This window comes from Panicum virgatum, chromosome 9N, assembly GCF_016808335.1.
Source record: "Panicum virgatum strain AP13 chromosome 9N, P.virgatum_v5, whole genome shotgun sequence".
NCBI lineage: Eukaryota > Viridiplantae > Streptophyta > Magnoliopsida > Poales > Poaceae > Panicum > Panicum virgatum.
Genome location: NC_053153.1, coordinates 8,715,997 through 8,732,562, shown reverse-complemented (window position 1 = coordinate 8,732,562; position 16,566 = coordinate 8,715,997). Strand labels below are relative to the sequence as shown.

At 49.3% G+C, this 16,566-nt stretch overlaps 4 protein-coding genes across 7 annotated transcripts; 2 read left to right on the top strand and 2 right to left on the bottom strand.

The window, feature by feature from the left end:
• Nucleotides 1-44: 44 nt before the first annotated feature.
• Nucleotides 45-1,870, top strand: LOC120693115 (ATP synthase delta chain, chloroplastic-like). The gene is made up of 2 exons (XM_039976516.1): nucleotides 45-490; nucleotides 797-1,870. Exon 2 carries the CDS (start codon nucleotides 801-803, stop codon nucleotides 1,449-1,451), a length of 651 nt encoding a protein of 216 aa, XP_039832450.1. The 5' UTR covers nucleotides 45-490; nucleotides 797-800; the 3' UTR covers nucleotides 1,452-1,870.
• Nucleotides 1,871-1,889: 19 nt separating this feature from the next.
• LOC120693113 (GEM-like protein 1) lies at nucleotides 1,890-3,631 on the bottom strand. The gene is made up of 4 exons (XM_039976515.1): nucleotides 2,981-3,631; nucleotides 2,782-2,871; nucleotides 2,389-2,678; nucleotides 1,890-2,224 (listed from the first exon to the last, which is right to left on the bottom strand). The coding sequence occupies exons 1-4, from the start codon at nucleotides 3,168-3,170 to the stop codon at nucleotides 2,027-2,029; spliced, it is 768 nt and encodes a 255-aa protein (XP_039832449.1). The 5' UTR covers nucleotides 3,171-3,631; the 3' UTR covers nucleotides 1,890-2,026.
• Nucleotides 3,632-7,780: 4,149 nt separating this feature from the next.
• Nucleotides 7,781-8,990, top strand: LOC120691613. Its single transcript, XM_039974753.1, has one exon. The coding sequence runs from the start codon at nucleotides 7,965-7,967 to the stop codon at nucleotides 8,676-8,678; it is 714 nt and encodes a 237-aa protein (XP_039830687.1). The 5' UTR covers nucleotides 7,781-7,964; the 3' UTR covers nucleotides 8,679-8,990.
• Nucleotides 8,991-11,204: 2,214 nt separating this feature from the next.
• Nucleotides 11,205-15,787, bottom strand: LOC120688225 (CBS domain-containing protein CBSX3, mitochondrial-like). 4 transcript variants are annotated; one of them, XM_039970424.1, is made up of 7 exons: nucleotides 15,508-15,653; nucleotides 14,080-14,102; nucleotides 13,633-13,896; nucleotides 13,447-13,528; nucleotides 11,925-11,998; nucleotides 11,703-11,763; nucleotides 11,205-11,607 (listed from the first exon to the last, which is right to left on the bottom strand). In XM_039970424.1, exons 3-7 carry the CDS (start codon nucleotides 13,888-13,890, stop codon nucleotides 11,465-11,467), a joined length of 618 nt encoding a protein of 205 aa, XP_039826358.1. In that variant the 5' UTR covers nucleotides 13,891-13,896; nucleotides 14,080-14,102; nucleotides 15,508-15,653; the 3' UTR covers nucleotides 11,205-11,464. The 4 variants fall into 4 exon arrangements, with proteins under 4 accessions (XP_039826358.1, XP_039826357.1, XP_039826355.1 ...); XM_039970423.1 differs by having other exon boundaries at nucleotides 13,633-13,893; nucleotides 15,508-15,640; XM_039970421.1 differs by lacking the exon at nucleotides 14,080-14,102 and having other exon boundaries at nucleotides 15,508-15,787.
• Between the last annotated feature and the right edge of the window lie 779 nt (nucleotides 15,788-16,566).

Sequence of the window (16,566 nt, the reverse complement as noted above, 5' to 3'; positions counted from 1 at the left end):
TCCGCGTCCGTGAAAATAAAAACGCAGCTCGGCCCGCGTCATTTTATCTTTTCGGCAGGCCGGACCCGGACCCGATGCGCTTGCGCGGCCGTCCAAAAACGTGACGACCCGTCGCGCGCGGCGCGCCTAGGATATGCTCGTGAGGGAATGACCCGCGACCACACGGGGCCCGGGGATTGGCGGGCGCCGCGCCCAGATCTCCCCGGATGGGGCGTGTGCGGCTGCCGGGGCCGCATCGTGTGCTCGCCAAATTCTCCCGTCTCCGTTCTCCCCCTCGACGCCAGCAGCTACCAGCCTACGCAGCTGCTGCTACCTTATCCCCCCCGCTGGCCTCATCTCGGCAGCTACTACTTACCCCTCCTGCTGTGCTGCCCCGGGCGCTCCTCTGCTCGACTGCTCCCGTTGGCTTCTTCTTCCCCACCTCGCTTCCACTCGCTTGCCGCTCCCTCCGATCACCGGCTGCCCCGTGCTGAGCTCTTCTACTACGCAGGTCAGCCTCTCGTGCCATGGCGTATTCGCGTTTCACTGTTCGAATTCTTCTCGTAAGCCATATGCTTTTTTGGTTTGCTCTTGTGCTTGCTACGATCAATAGTAGTTCTGCGTTCTGCAGATAGGTCAATTAGTTTTTTTCGCAGCTCGATCACTGCTGCAAGTGAGCGAATCCGGCCGATTGGCCTCGCGTAACCTTCGTGCGCAATTGCAAGTTGCTATACGTTTGAGTTGGTCCAGGCTTGCGCAGATGCTTGGATACGTCTGGTTCGACGCAGTTTACTGATGTTGGAATGCGTTCGTGCAGAGCGATGAACATCTTGAACCAGCCCATCAACCCCGGCGGCCACCCGGTGTTCCCGGCGGCCAAGGAGGCCGGCCACCTCACGCCGGCGTCGGTGCGCTTCGACGGCGTGCCGGCGCAGCCCAGCACGGTAGCCGCGGGGCGCTCCAGCGCGCAGTACCCGAGATGGCAGGCGCAGACGCTGCGCCGGGCCAGCAGCTACGTCGGCGCCGACCACGACGGGGCCACCGCGGCCGCGGGCCCGGAGCCCGCCCCGTTCAAGCCGCCGACGCTCGACTTCCTGCGGTCGCTCCTGGACAGGAGTAGCTGCAGCGTGAGCTCCGCCTTGGCGGGCGGCGAGGCCAGCGCCCCGCCGCCGCAGCTGCTCGCGCTGCGGGTGGTCGTGTCCTCCGCGGTGGAGCTGGACGCGCGCCAGACCGAGCTCATCGCGCGCAAGATGCGCCGGCTCACCGGGTTCGTGAACCTCACGGTCGAGAACGTCGTGGACCCGTCCCTGATCGCCGGCTTCGTCATCTGCTACGGCACCGACGACTCCCACGTCATCGACCTCAGCGTCAAGGGCCAGCTCGCCGCGCTCAAGAACCGCGTCGACTCCATCGACCAGACCGCCCACGGGCACCCGCACCCCTGTATCCCTGATCGACCGAACTACACCTGATGCTCTGGAGCAAGGCGCGCCATAGCTACACCGTGCTACAAGCCTATAGCAGCACTACTATCCCCGTGATCATGACACTATTTATACAACCGAACGCCATGCCAACAACAGTTTTCCGATCTAATGTTGTTGTAAATCGCGAGAAACTTAGCTACTCCCTCCCTGCTGAGCCTATATACATGTTTGTATGCTACACGAAGTGTTACTGTATATGAAGAATGCCGAAACAGCGGCTTCTACGGTGTACTGTGCTAAATGTTGCGAAGTTGCAGTTTGTAAGCGAGGTGGAGGTGGGTTGCAGCTCTGTAAGTGTAGAGCTAGCAGAGGCCGATGCCATGGGAACTATAGGTAAATGCTACTGTCTCCAGGAGCAAGTAATTGTATTTGTGAGATGCAGCTAAAGCTTTTATCTATATTCAGCGTTCTGCACTGATCAGATTAGTAGCACAAGCACATCAGAATTTTTCAGTGTTCGTCTTATTCAAGAACAGCAGCTCAAGATAGAGAATGTCACGGTTCATCATGAACGAAGTACAGGTACAGTGCAGTGGTAGCAGGATCAAACCGAGGCACATTCAGCTGTGGCGGTGGACGTGGACATCGCGGTGCTGCAGAGCTTCGTAGAGATTCTTGAGAGCCTTGTCGTAGTTCACGAACCCCATGAACCAGAACTCGTGGTTATCCATGGTCGTGATCTGGATGTACCGCTCGGCCCGGTTGCGCATGCTGGAAGAAGGGTTCACCGTTTTCACTTGGCTCAGGGGAAGCACCACCTGCAGGTCAATTTCACACACAGAAAACAGAAGTTCACCCATTTTGGTTTGTCTGTCTGTCTTTCTCTCTCTCACTCTAGGTGATTAAAGACAAGCACTCAACTGAGGTGAATGCAAAGCAACAACTGAACTGAAACGAGACCGAAGTTCAGGCTGGTACTTGCCTTGTAGTACATGCACTCGAGTGGCTGGCCGGCACCGGCAGGGCCCTGGCCCTGGTAGCAGACGGGGCTGTCGCTGCAGAAGGCGAGGCGCGCCGTGGAGAGGTAGAGCGTGCCGATGATGGGGCCCGAGGAGGTGGAGAGGTAGCAGGCGTAGGCCTTGCGGAGCTGCTCCCCGGGCATGGCGCCGAACGTCTGGTAGAAGATCCGGTCGTGGCCGCCCTCCGCATACACCTTGGTCCCCTGCGCCAGCCGCGCCACCGCGGCGTCCGCCATGTTCGGCGCGGTCCGCACTGCCCAAGGAAGCAGCAGATCACGCATCGGAGGAGGCCATCGTGTCAGCGCGTCTGTGACGAATCGATCAGAGAGAGGAGAAGAGGAGGAAGGTGAACGCACGGTGGTGCCAGATGTTGCCGGTGGCGTCGGCGGCCTTGCGGGTGCCGTCCTCCAGCAGCTTGCCGTACCGGCCCAGCGCCTTCATGACGGCTGCAGCAACGCAACGCAACGCATCCGAAGCAAACGAGCACGTAAGCCGGCCGGCGGATTCAGGCAAGGGGGGCGCAGAGGACGAGCAGGAGCGGGTTCAGGCACGTACTCTGGCAGGTGGACGGGGTGGTTGCCGCGGGGGTGACCATCACGTAGGGGTTGCCCACGCCGTTGCTCGCCGCGGTCACGGCCACCGCCGTGGCGGCCTGAGGCTGCGGCGCGGCCGGCGGCTGCCCACCGTACGCCTGCCCGTGCCCGGCCGGGTACCCCGGCGGCGGAGCAGCCCACGACGCCGCCATCGAGCCTCTCTCTCTCTCTCTCTCTCTCTCTCTCTCTCTCTCTCTCTCTCTCTCTCTCTCTCTCTCTCTCTCCTCTGGTGGTGCCCGGGGACGGGAGGGGTCGAGGCGTCCGTCCGGCACTGCCGATCGATTTGGTCCGGGCTCAGGAGAAGGGGAGTCCTGGTGATCGATGAATCGATCTGGTGGCGCGGGTGCTTCGCAACCCTCTGTGTGGGGAATCGGAGGCGCCCGCTCCAGTGTCGGTGCGTCTGCTCCACACTCTACGGCTCTCCACCTGAGGGAGGGAGGGAAGGAAAGGGAAAGGAAAGGAAAGGAAGGAGGGGGCGTGCACTGCCGCGCTGTCGGCGAGGGCCGAGGGGGGCGTGATTGAAGAAGACAAGTGGAATATTTTGGGGGTTCGCGTCACGTCCGCGTACGTCTGCCGCACCGAATCCGCGCGGAGCGGTGCACGAATCGCCGGTGCGGCGATCGATGCTCGAGACGGCGCCTTCGGGGAGAAGGAAAAGGAAAGCGCTGACCGGGTGAGCTGCTGCTGAGGATCGAGCACGGCACGGTCAGAGAAATCCGACGAAGATGCGGGGACGGTGGCTGGTTGTGGTCTAAGTCTATCTCCAACTATTCGCCAGTCCAACTCCCCCCAAACATACTATTTACTATATTTTATTATCTCCCTCCAAAAATTCCTCCCCTATAACTCCTTCTCTCCAACCATTCCCCCATATCTATTCCCTCTATATACTAATCACTCATTAACTAACTATTTATTTAACGTTTTTGAATTTTAAAAAAATCATACAGTATTTGTACTGTCATAATACACATTATCATCATATTACGGAGCTCAAACGAGATTAATATCGTGAAGAAACGGTGTGATTAGAGATATAAGGGGAGTTAGAACTCACCTTATATATGGGGAGCGTATATAGGGGGAGCTATAGGGGGAACCGTTGGATCGGATTTCCCCTATAGCTCCCCCGATATGGGGTGGGGGGAGGGATGGGGGCACCGTTGGAGCCAGCCTAAGGCTCGCTCCAATGGTTCCCTGGGAACCGCCTCCCACCCTACGTAGGGGAGTTTTGGGAGGAAATTCCCTCCAACGGTTCCCTCCAAAGGTTCCTCTATATATGGGGAGAGTTGAAACTCTCTTCATATATAGAGTGAGTTTCAACTCCTCCTATATTCTAATCATATCGTTTCTTCACGATATTAATCCCGTTTAAGCCCCGTAACATGATGATAATGCGTATTATGACAATACAAATATTGTATGATTTTTTAAAATTCAAAAATAATAAATAAATAGTTAGTTAATGAGTGATAGTATATAGAGGGAATAGATATGGGGGGAATGGTTGGAAAGAAGGAGTTATAGGGGGAGGAATTTTTTGGAAAACCCTACGTATGGGGGGTGTTGGAGAGGGGGAATAGTTGGAGATAGCCTTAGCCCAACAGGTGGGGCATCGCCTCACAGTATCTGGTTCGGCCCAAACGTGCGGTCCATAGATTTGCCACCCTGCTGGGCCCTGGCCTGGCCAGATTGATCGGCGTTGCATTGGAGAATTGAGCCCATTTTCTGTAGCATGATGTACTGCCGTCTGTTGCACAGCTGGGCAAAGTCTACACTCGGACACTCCGCTCTATCCATGTGTTTGGTATTGTTACTATGCTAAATAGGTGTTCAAAAAGTCAGATTATAAAAATATGCATTGATAGATGGTGCAGTAATCTATGTGCATATAAAATCTGAATTAAGACTATTGGGGCAAAAACGCTTCTATCCCTATTCGCAACGTAATAGTGATTTTCCTCTTGTTTTTTTAACTTTATAATTTTACCCCAACGATTTTAAAACGAAGGCTGAGTTTACCCCTAGTCTGTTAAGTCTAGGTAATGGTGTTAACTTTTTGATAAATGGACAACTTGGCCCATGCGATTTTACTCCTATTTCTTATGATAATTGTGTTTTTACCCCTATAATAGATCAAAAGTTGACATTTTGTGTATAGAAATTGTAGAAAATTTCGACAGCATTTCAACTGACAACCCATGTAAACAGAATTAGAGATCAAACATGTCAATTCTGTGCAGCACTTGAGAACTTGAGATCAAACAAAACAAAGCGGCACATACGTAGACCCATTCGCCCGGAACCTGAAGCCTCCCCTTCTTGTGTTCTCTTGTGTAACTAGGCCGGCTAGGCTCCTCGTAGGATGGCTTGCAAGGGAAGCGGACTCTCCGCAAAGACATCGGCGGTCACGCTGCTCAGCTGCTGCTTCCGACGCCGCCTGCGCCCCTCCCTTCCGCGCGCAGGGGAGGAAGACGCCGCGCGCCTGGCCGCCGGAGGAGGGTGACGCAGGGGGCCGGGCAGGGAGTCCGCAGGGCGAAGGGGCCTGGGAGGGCGCCGCAGGGAACCCTAGGTCGGGGCCATGGCAGGCGACGGGGAGTGTGGAGGAGGTCGGGCCCAGGGTTAAAAAAACCGCTGGGAACCGGACCGGTTACCGCGGTTACCGGTCTAACCGGCCCGGACCGGTTCCGGTTCCGGCCGGTTCAAACCGGGCCCAAATTCAAATTTTAAATTTGAATTCTAAAAAATGGAAAAATCCCCAAAAAAATCTTAAAAATACTTCAAGTTGTGACGAATTTAATGATGTCAAATTTTTTCAAATATTCGTTCATTTAGTATACTTTGCGAGCATTTGAAGTTAAACAAAAAAAACGTGCATACAAAAGTATACAAATACAATGTAAAAGTAATACAAAAAAGGGTTGGAGGGTTCATTTAGGCTAAAACATGTTATACAAACATTCATTTAGTATACTTTGCGGATATTTGAATTTAAACAAAAAAAGAAAAAAAATTGAATTTAGCGGGTTACCAGTCAAACCGACCGGTTACCAGTCAAACCGACCGGTAACCGGTCAAACCGGACCGGTAAACCGGTCTAACCGGCCGGTTAGCCGTTCGAAACCGGTATAACTGCGGATTTTGAATTCAAATTTGAGTTTGACCGGTTTTTACCGGTAACCGGTCAAACCGGACCGGTTAGCCGGAACCGGGCGCCGGCGGTTCGGTCCGGTCGGTCGGATAAAAAAACCCTGGTCGGGCCAGGGAGGGTGACGGGGAGGGGGCTGGTGAACGGAGATAAGGTTTGGGCATTTATGTCTTTTGCCTCTATGTGTTTTCTTATTTTCTTATTTTCTACTGTTTAATCCAAGAAACACTAACGGTGTTGCAAAATAAGGGTAAATGGCCGCTTCATTTTGAAATCAGAGAGGTAAAATCACAAAGTTTAAAAAGAAGGGATAAAATCACAATTACGCTTTAAAATAGGGGTAGAAATGCTTTTTATGAAATACCCATGGGCATTTCATATTTTTCATGGCCAATTTCGCTTCCCTACCACCATTCCGTTGGCTTGGGAAGCTGGGTTTCGAATTTAGAGGGTGTCGTGAACTCGTGATTGCATTTTCCGGATACGGCAAAGAAGCTAGCTTCAGTGCCATGCCGGGTGAGACGCACACACTACTTAAAAGGCCTTTTTGTACAGCCCCCATGTGTTTGGCATTGACGAAAAAGGGACACATCCATGTGACGATGTAAGACCCGTACGAAATCGATATACTATTTTTGTCGCAATCCTAGTTATACGCTTGATTGTACTGAAATAAACAAATTATACAGTTGGTTTCATCTATTCTAAAGGGAAATGTTTCTTGCAAGAAAAGTTTATGCCCTGACTAGCTGACTCAATTAAACTTTATTGGTCAATGCCTCAATGGTATGAATCATCTAGCGCGATTGCGCAAACGTGCACAATACTAAACATTCGTTACGATTTTTTTTAAAAATAAATACCTGAGGTCGTACGGAGTCTTGTGTTCCATCGACTGCTCCGTGCGAGAATGAGTGCATTGGAAAAAAGAGTTATTACTGAACATAATAAACATAGAAAAAAGATCTGTAGCAAAAGAATTGTAGTGAGCGTGTGTTATAAATGTCTCAGTTATACTGCATGATAAAAAAATCGTACTACTCCGGAGTACGTATCACCACCGGTGCAGCGGAACCCAAAACCGCACGCGAGAGGGGGCCGTGTCTCACGACGCGGGCGCGCCAGGATCACGAGCAAAACGAGACCCCGCACGCGACCACGCCGCTGCGACCGGTTCAGGCCCACACGGCTCGTCTTGGCCAGCCAGCAGCCACGGAAATCGGAACACGTCGCGGCGATGGTGGTCGGTGGTGCGGAGCGGAAAGCCGAGAGGCCCGCCACCGGTCCGACGTGTCCGTGCCGCGGCGCGCTGACATGTCCTCCCCGTCCAGCGTGGCACGAGCAAACTCCTTCCCGCCTCCCGCCCGCTGCGTGCCGGAGCGTGCCGCGGCGCGCGCCCCCGCGCGCCCCACGCTCCCTCGCCCCCGCACCACACCGCGCACGCGTCCCGACCAACCAGAGCCCACCGTTCCGCCACAAAGATGTTCACACGGCGCCCTCGGCCGCACGGGATCCCGAATTTCCGTCCACGTAGGACGCCACGCCCGCAGCGGAGCCGTTCCGGGAAGCAGCAGGCGGTTGCGCGTCGGAGACCTTTGCCGTGACGGCTTCCCCAATCCGTCCTCCCAACCTATTTCTACGCGCACCACCCGTTCCATCGCCGGTGACTCGTCTCGGCTCGTGCTACTGCTACCACTTCGGATTGCCACCGGTTTCGCCATCGATCCCGGCGCCTCGGATCATATCAGGTCGGTCGCAGGAGTCCGCGGCGGTCCGATCGGTGGTGGTGCGGCGCGCGATGGCGGCGGTGGCGCCCACCGTGCGGGGGTACGGCCCGGCGTCGTCGTCGTCGTCGGTGGCGCTGCCCCGGCCGCGGATGCCGGCGTCGTTCGGGCCCGTGACGACGCGGCGGGCGGCCTCGGTGCGCCTGCGCGCGGCGGTCGCGGACGCGCCCCAGGGGCTGCAGCTCCAGCGCCGGGACCGGGAGGAGGGGTTGCTGGGGAGCGTGTTCGGCGGAGGAGATGGCGATGAGGAGGAGTTGGAGAAGGTCGGGGAGGAGAAGGTGGAAGGGTGGATGCGGGAGTCGATCGCGGAGATCGTGCGGCACATCGGGGAGGCGCCGTTCCTGGTGCACCTGTTCAGCAGCGACGACGACGACGGCGTGACGGTGCGGCGGGAGCCCGCGTCGCCGGAGAGCTGGCCCGACGTGCAGCGCCGGTGGGGGCCGGGTGGCCAGCGGCGGCCGGACGGGATCATCCTGATCGAGCAGGTGGCCGCCGCGGCCGCGGACGGCGGCGCCTCCGCCACGGAGGCCGCGCGGCAGGTGTGGGGCCTGGTGGTGCAGGCGCGCGGGATGGAGTGCGCGTCCTGCTACGTGCTCGACACCTGCCGCGTGCGCTCCTCGGCCGGCTTCTGCACGCACTTCTGCCTCGCCCGGGCGCAGTGCTTCGGCGACCCCGTCGAGCTCCAGCTCCGCAACGCCTGGCTCAACCGCCTCGCCGGCCGCCGATAGGCCGCCGCCGCCCATGGCCGCTGCTACTACTGATCTACTACTACTAATAGTATTCGATTGGCCAACGTCCAAATGCAATGATGCCTCCAGTTTGCCGGCAAGAACGAGGAAGAGAAGCATGGGGATTGGAAGCAGGGAGGGCCGGAGGGGAGACGAGCAGAATCGATAATCTTTTCGTTCAGTTCGGTTTCTCCCTGATTTAGATGTCAAATGTACAGATTATTGATTGTAATTCTTGCAATCTTGCTTGCTTATTCAACGATTAAGATTCAGCGAGGCAATTACAATGCATTGCCTATTGCCAGACCAAAAGATTTCCAATCCTTTTGCAGCTCTTTGTCCGTTTCAACCTCTTGCTTGCGTCTTATATAAAAAAAAACATGTAGCTTGCGTCGCGAGGCAAGTGACGACATGATTACGATTCCATTATTCTGATCAGCCGTAAAGTTACGTGATAACGTTCTCGTCTAGCATTCTTTTGCACTTTCTTTTCCTCTTTCTTTGACCTGTGCGACGTAGTACTACGATGGCATTGGTTAGGTAACATAATTTAAACCGTTTTAACGGCAGGATAATAATGGGGGACACAATCAATGGCACGAACATAGGGGTGACAGTACTCCCTCCGTTCTTAAATATATGACATCATTGATTTTTTTTATTTGACTATTCGTCTTTTCTACAAATATTTATGTAAATAGCCAAATCTTCAAGCTAGATTCAAAAGACTCTTGATAATAGACGTAAAGGTACTCATTTCATTTTATTTAACTAATTGATTAATTAAATAATATTGGTTAAAGTTAAAAAAAAAATCAATGGTGTCATATAAAAAAGAACGGAGAGAGGACTGTATGTAGCCTGTTGGTCCCATCGCGTTGCTCTGCAGATCTTTTCCCTGGCTCCAGCGTTTGCAGAAGCAACTAGTCTGTTGCCTGTCGGCATCAGCAGGTTCCAAATATTTAAGCAATGTTTTGTTAAATTGTTATATTAACTAAAACGTGGCCCATATAATTAGTGTAAATAATTTCTTATTATAAATAATGGCCTATGTGTGATGGTTGCTAGACTAAAGGAATAAGAATTATGGGTTGGAATACCCTCTTCTCTCCCTGTTGGTGCATATACTGAAGATGATTAACGTGTGTATACGGACTATGTGCTAGCACCTGTACCGTGACACAATGAGCATTAATGACCGTACTAGTGCTTGCTTTATTAAAGAAATAATGCTGGCCGCCTTGTATTTTGCTTTCACTGCTTTAAGACCAACCTTAATGATAATGTTATGAGCATTAAATTTACTAATATGATAGAATAGATAAGTAGAAGTATTATGGAATATGAGAGGAGTGTTATCACCATGACACTTCTACGGTTAGGTTATCTAGTTTACAGTTTTAGTAACTGATGACACTCCTCACTGAGACTGACCTAACAAGTGAGCAAAGTTTGTACTTTGCTTTCATTGCTTTAATATATTAGAGTAATTATTAAAAAAAAGAGAGTCAAGTCTGACGCTTCAGCTATGGCATGCATCCTCGAATGCAGCATGACAGTACAGGTGTGTAAATAGCTGAAGCATGTTAAGGACCCGGAGCTTCACAGACACACAGCACACGTAATGAAAGTAAACTAGTTCTCTCATCAAGAAGGAAGAGAGAAGGGGTTAAATGCAAGGAGCCAACATGCCGCAAGGTAGGTCATGCGCATATTTTGTGCGACGCACACATGAAAGATCGTTGTTCTTTATTTGGTTGAATCAATTTTGTGCTAATAAAATCTTTTGTATTATGCTTACATGTTTTTCTCTCTTTTTAGATTAAGGAAAAATAGTTCCAGCAACATGTTTTTCTCTTAGCAGTGAAGATGTCAATATGGACAGCAAAATCGGTTCTGGTCGGCTGCAAGTGCCAAGCTGCTGTACAATGTTTGAACGAGTAAACTGCAACCAACTTAGGAAGTTGCCTTGTGAGCTCACGGTTGCTCTGCACTGGAGACGTGTGCCATGCATCTATAACGACAATGTCGTTGCGGTGACTTGCTCGTATCCTGGAGACGCGGAAATTATGCAATTTGACGAAAGCGTGAACGAGATAAAATATTCTTCAGTCTTCTTCAGGCGTCGGCTAAGACCACGAGAAATTGAACTTTCGCTACAGATTAGACGGCATGCACGACCGATCAGCTATAGAGACTAATTGCAACTACAGCAAGTCAGCAAACGCCTGAACTATTCAACTTGAGGGTCAGCCAGGTAAACACTGTCATGGGCAGAACGCCCACGACGACCGTGATCTCCCCAAAAAGCGAGAGAAACTGACCCAGAAGCTATTTCAGTCCAACAACTATCTTTCGTCTTCGTTGATGTGACCAATAAAACACTCCCACTTCAGTCTCCAGAAACCCAAACACCAGGAGTTTCCACTCTTGGTTGGGACCAGGAGTCTCAACCCAAACACCAGGGGAAAACAAGCATCACAATTCACAAACAATAGGCACGGCGAAACGAGGACATCCTGCGACTGCGAAGGAAGCAAGCACACGGCGGCACGCTTTTTATTTCCGGTGTTTCCACCGTCAGATAGTCTGCGCGGCTGCGCCCCAGCACCAGGCGCACTGTCACGCCCGCCTTTTGGCAATATACACATATAGTAAACGCGGGGGAAAACACCTTGCGCAATTCAACAACATTGTCCGCGAACACACGGCCTATTTCGTCATCATCACTGGTCCGAGTTATTGGATATCAAAGGCGGACTTCGCTGGGAGGTAGGGGCGTCGTCCTAGTAGCCTCCCTGGATGTAGGCGTTGAGCCGGTTCAGCTCCTCCCTGTGCTCGTTGACCACCGCACGGACGACGTCGCCGATGGAGACCATCCCCAGCATCCCTGTGCCTTCGATCACCGGGATGTGTCTGATGCGGTTCTCTGCAAGAAGAGATCGGCACAACAGGTTATGATCAGTTCCAGTGTCTTGAACGGTTATAGTAGTACTGCCTGACAGAAGAACACATTTTGGTTACCTGTCATCAGCTGCATGGCTTGCAGGACCTTGGTTCCAGGCTTCACGGTGATCAGCTTGTTCTGTCAGCATGATGGTTCATCAGTTAAGTTGTGTCTAAACATCCTTCTAATACTTATGATTGCCAAGTAGACATCTTGTACCAATCAGATTCTAGGTATGGTGGAAACTGAAAATGAAAATGTAGTACAACTGTAGAAGTAGAAGGGACAAGGGACAATACCTCTTCAGTCATGATGTCTCCAACCTTAGTTGACTTGGAAGATCGTCCTTGCACTATGATTTTCCGGAGATAATCTGAACACGCACAGTTTCAGATGTTAGTCGAATGGTATACTCACATAGTACAATGATCTTATATGCCGGTCTTTCTTAAAAGATTTTCATGCTTCCAGTTCCATTTTCAGAAGTAAACCTTTGTCAAGTATTGGCTCTATCCATGAAAACATTGACTCCATATGCCATCTGTTGTCTACTATGTGATTAATTACATTCAAGTCCAAGAATAAACATGGTGGACGGTGCAGTAAGGCATTGCGTACAGGAAAAAGATTGCAGTATGCGGTGTAACGAGTTAATGGCTTGAAGTGACGCACTTGTTAGTTGTTACCCGTGAAATTCCCTGCTCGTAAACCTCTGTGTAAACTGGTGACTATCATTGTGCCATGTGAAGACAATCTAATGTTACTTATTCACATATTTGTTTAACTCCAGACAACCATGTGTTTCACATATATGTTTAACTCCAGACAACCATGTGGCTGATAATCTGCATGTTTTTGATGTATCAATTACGAAGTACTCAGAAGACTATTTGAATGCCAAAAAGTATATGATGCGCAGCTGAAGCAAAATCAAACAGGCGTTATACATTGGCATCCTTACAATAGAAGTTTTAATACCTTCCTCTCCAATGTATTGTTCAAGTTTCCTTTCACTATAAAGGGGCAGTAATATGGCTTTGCATCTACCGCTATTTTCCATTTAAAAAGAAAAGGAAAAGAAACATCTAAGAACAGTACATTTCAAATTGCAAGTTGCAAGTTTGCTGATATGCATATATACAAATTGCAAGTTTGCTGATATGCATATATATATATATATATATATATATATATATATATATATATATATATATATATATATATATATATATATATATATATATATATATATCGGCATAGCGTCCAGCTTGTATACGTGAGGCTATATATGTAGAGACAATCATTGGTTAACATGAATCTATTATTTTCCAAACATATCTTCTATCAACAAGTGCAATCACTAAGCACTAAGCAGTAGTTTTTTCTATCTTCCAAAATTTTACTCCTCAAGTTTTCAGATAATTGACTCTTGGCAGTCATAATTTTCACAGAATATGACTAGAGTACACTCTATCGTCTAAAGAACAATAAGGCAAAAAGGGTAAAGCTAGAGGGACATTCTAGGAAGATATGCATTGAGAATAGTGAATTAAGTATTTATGAACAAAACTTTTAGCCAAGGGTGTGAATCAATTTAAAATGCAGGTAGTGGTAATGGTACATGATTTTGTAATTTTTCCATCATACCCACAAATATTGAATCAAGTATTTATGAATTTATGAACAAACTTTTGGTCAAGGGTGTCAATCAATTGAAATATAAAATCGTATAACACAACACAATGTAGTATATTATTTTGTATTTTTTTTCCATCATAACCACAGGCTAGATGCCAGTGAGTATAGAAAGTTGTTCACTACCTCTCTCTGTGACAATGCCAGCAAGTGATTTTTCCTGTCCAGGTTTGACCACCACCAAAGCTCCCACATTGTGTTGCGTCATCTGCCAAAAGGTTTTTTTAAATGTAAATAAAAGCAGGTTAAAATTCGATGCATAACCATTGCCTATAAAAGAGCTAATATGACCATTAGGAAGTGAACGCATACCGATTTGACAGCATCATAGACACTGTCCTCTGTGGTGCACCAGAGCCAAGATCCATCAGCACTCTTACCTTTAGACTTCAAGATATCTGCTACAGTGGCAGTTTCAAATCCACTATCCTCTAGGCGAGCAGATGAAGCTGACATGAAGCGAGAAAAGGCAGCAGGAAGCATTGCTGGTTTGGGAGCGCTCATGTGTTGTTGAACAGCATATTTAAGCACACTGCCATGCGACCTGATGGCTTGCACTGCCCGTTGCATTTTCTTCTGTGTCAGATCATAAATCAAAAGGAGCAATTACTTCATTTTGAACTATTAAAGGATTTATTCATTTAAATTATAATTTTTGTAAACCACACTAATTTGCTTGCTGCCTTAAGAGCTCAACTTTTGAAGAGCAAACTGGTAGTCAAGTACACAAGTTCATTGAACTTTCACCAAGTAGTTCACCTTATCAGAACCAGGGCATGGACCTTGGTACAAAGAAAAACAGAAATCAGGGAAATAAGCAAATATCAATTGCTGGGTCCACTGGACAGCCAGGCTGGGCTTTAGCAAAAGTTGTTGTCCTATAAAGCAAACAGAGAATTGGAAAGAAAGCAACAAGAATGATTGGATAAGGGGAAGTATTTCAGCAATAATGTTGCCATCGCACTGTTCTGCATAAACAAACAAATCCTGTCCCAATCCTAGTTGGAAATCCTATCTCGATGTTACCCGAAGCACAATACCAAAGAGACGCTAGTTTTCAAGGTACTGCCACAATGAAAAGGATGTCTAGCTTATCACTCCCTCCTACCGGTAAGGATAGAAGAAGAAAACAATTTATACAAAAAAGTAGTCTTCTAATCACTGATAGAGTACAGAACCAAATACTTCAATGCAACTTGCTAGCGAGATGCCATAATTTACCTATAATCAGCATCTACACAGTAAGGTGGTATATCTAGATGCCTTTGGCAGGCCTGTATTTCGAATTTCAAATAATCCAGACCACTAACAGAATTGAAGAATATAGCATGGACCGGGTCCATGACATTAGATTCGGTTTTATGTCACAATCAAACCAATAAGGAATCACCAACACAGAGAGAATCCAACTAGTGGCGTCGCCACCCAGAACACTGAACTCCACCCACTCATCACTGGACTTTCTCCATGACGTTTCATTCGGATTTACCAAGTCACTGCAGATGCGAGAATCAAACGAACGAACGAATCCAAATCTGAAAAACTAGGTGCCACACGCCTGACTCGGAGGGATTTTGAAACCGACATGTTTTTGAAGTGTTAACTAGACTACTGGAGTCGTACAGCACAAAACGAAATCTCCATTTAGTAGTACAAGAGGAAGAAAAACGCCCTAGCAATCTATGCGTATGCGTATCGATGAAGATGCCAAATGATAGGGATCAACCAATATGCTGCCTCAACTAACAGCCAAACAAAAACAGCGAAAACAACTGAGGGAAGGAGCGAGAACAACAGATCCGGCAGCGACAGCAGGAGAAAACCCTGGAACAAAACTACTCTTTCTTTCCCTTTCTTCTATTGGTTAGCAGTGTTTGTTCTGTTCCTGTTTGCTTAAAAACTCGTTTCCTTTGGGTACCCAAGCCCAGGAGCAGAGTTGCTCGCATTCCTTTGAGAGTTGCAGACCAGATCGTGAAGAAATCAAGGGAAATAAAAGGAGAAAAACGAATACTCTTGTCGCGAAGAGAGAGAACTCCGTGAACGTACAGCCAGCTTTACCCGATCCAAAGCAAAGCAGCAGTTCCCTGGAGAACGTACACGACGCGCAGCGACGCCACGCCTCGAGATCGCCCAAGCCGATCGATCCGTCTAATCTAAGCAAAGCGGAGGGGGTTTCGGCTGCTTTACCTGCTCGAGCCGAGCCGCCGAAGCTCCGCACCGCCGTGGCGAGGGGGGGCGCTGGGCGTGGAGAGTGGATGAGAGCGAGAGGAGGAAGACGGAGGAAGGACACTAGTTACGTGCGAGGGGAGGGCCTGGGGGTGCCGAGCGCTAGTTAAAGCGACGTGTCTCTGGGGGGTGGCGAACTGGGGATTGGTGAAGTCACGTGCGGCCGGTCTTATCCACACGGCCCCTGTCTCCTCTTCTCTCCCTCACTTTCCACCTTTTTTTTTTCAGCGCGACTTGGAGGAAAATTAATTGCTCAACTCTCTTGAGCTCAAAGGGTTATGCCTGCAAAGCTCTTTTCAGTGCATTCGCATCTGATTTCTGGGTACTATTTTTTCTTTATAATAATTTGTAAGTGCCTGGACTCTGGTGCTGCGAGGAGACGGCGATGCCCTTTGGATCTCGCAGCGGATGGGTGGGCACTCGGCAGCGCCGGCTCGTTCGTGGGGTGAACCGTGCCGGGGATAGTTGGGCACTAGTTGGAATTAGGCTAAGGTGTTGTTTGGCTCCAAGATTTTTTTCAAAAGTCTCTGTCACATCAAAAATAATCTTACTATTTTATAGTATTAAATAAAATCTGTTTATAAATGTTTTTTGACAGCTGAGTGCTTTTTCGCGAGACGAATCTAATGAGCATAATTAATTCATAATCTGCTACAGTGATGCTACAGTAACCATTCGCTAATTATAGATTAAGATACCTCATTAGATTCGTCTCGCAGTTTAGCCCCAGGGTTCTGCAATTAGTTTTATAATTAATATTTATTTAATACTTTTAAATACTAAAAAGTTCCAGGGACTTAAAAAAAATCTCTGGAACCAAATAACCCCTAAATTCATGGCCATCCAAACTTGCAAAAGGACGTACGGATCCACCGGAAATCGGGGTCCATTTCACTTTGGGGGAAACGGGGGCCTTCGAAAAGCTTGTGTGTGGAGTAGGGGGCCCTTTGCCCCTTTCACTGAGGACCGCGGGGGCCAAGGATTCGAGGTGAGTAGGAGACGCGACGCAACGCAACAGCC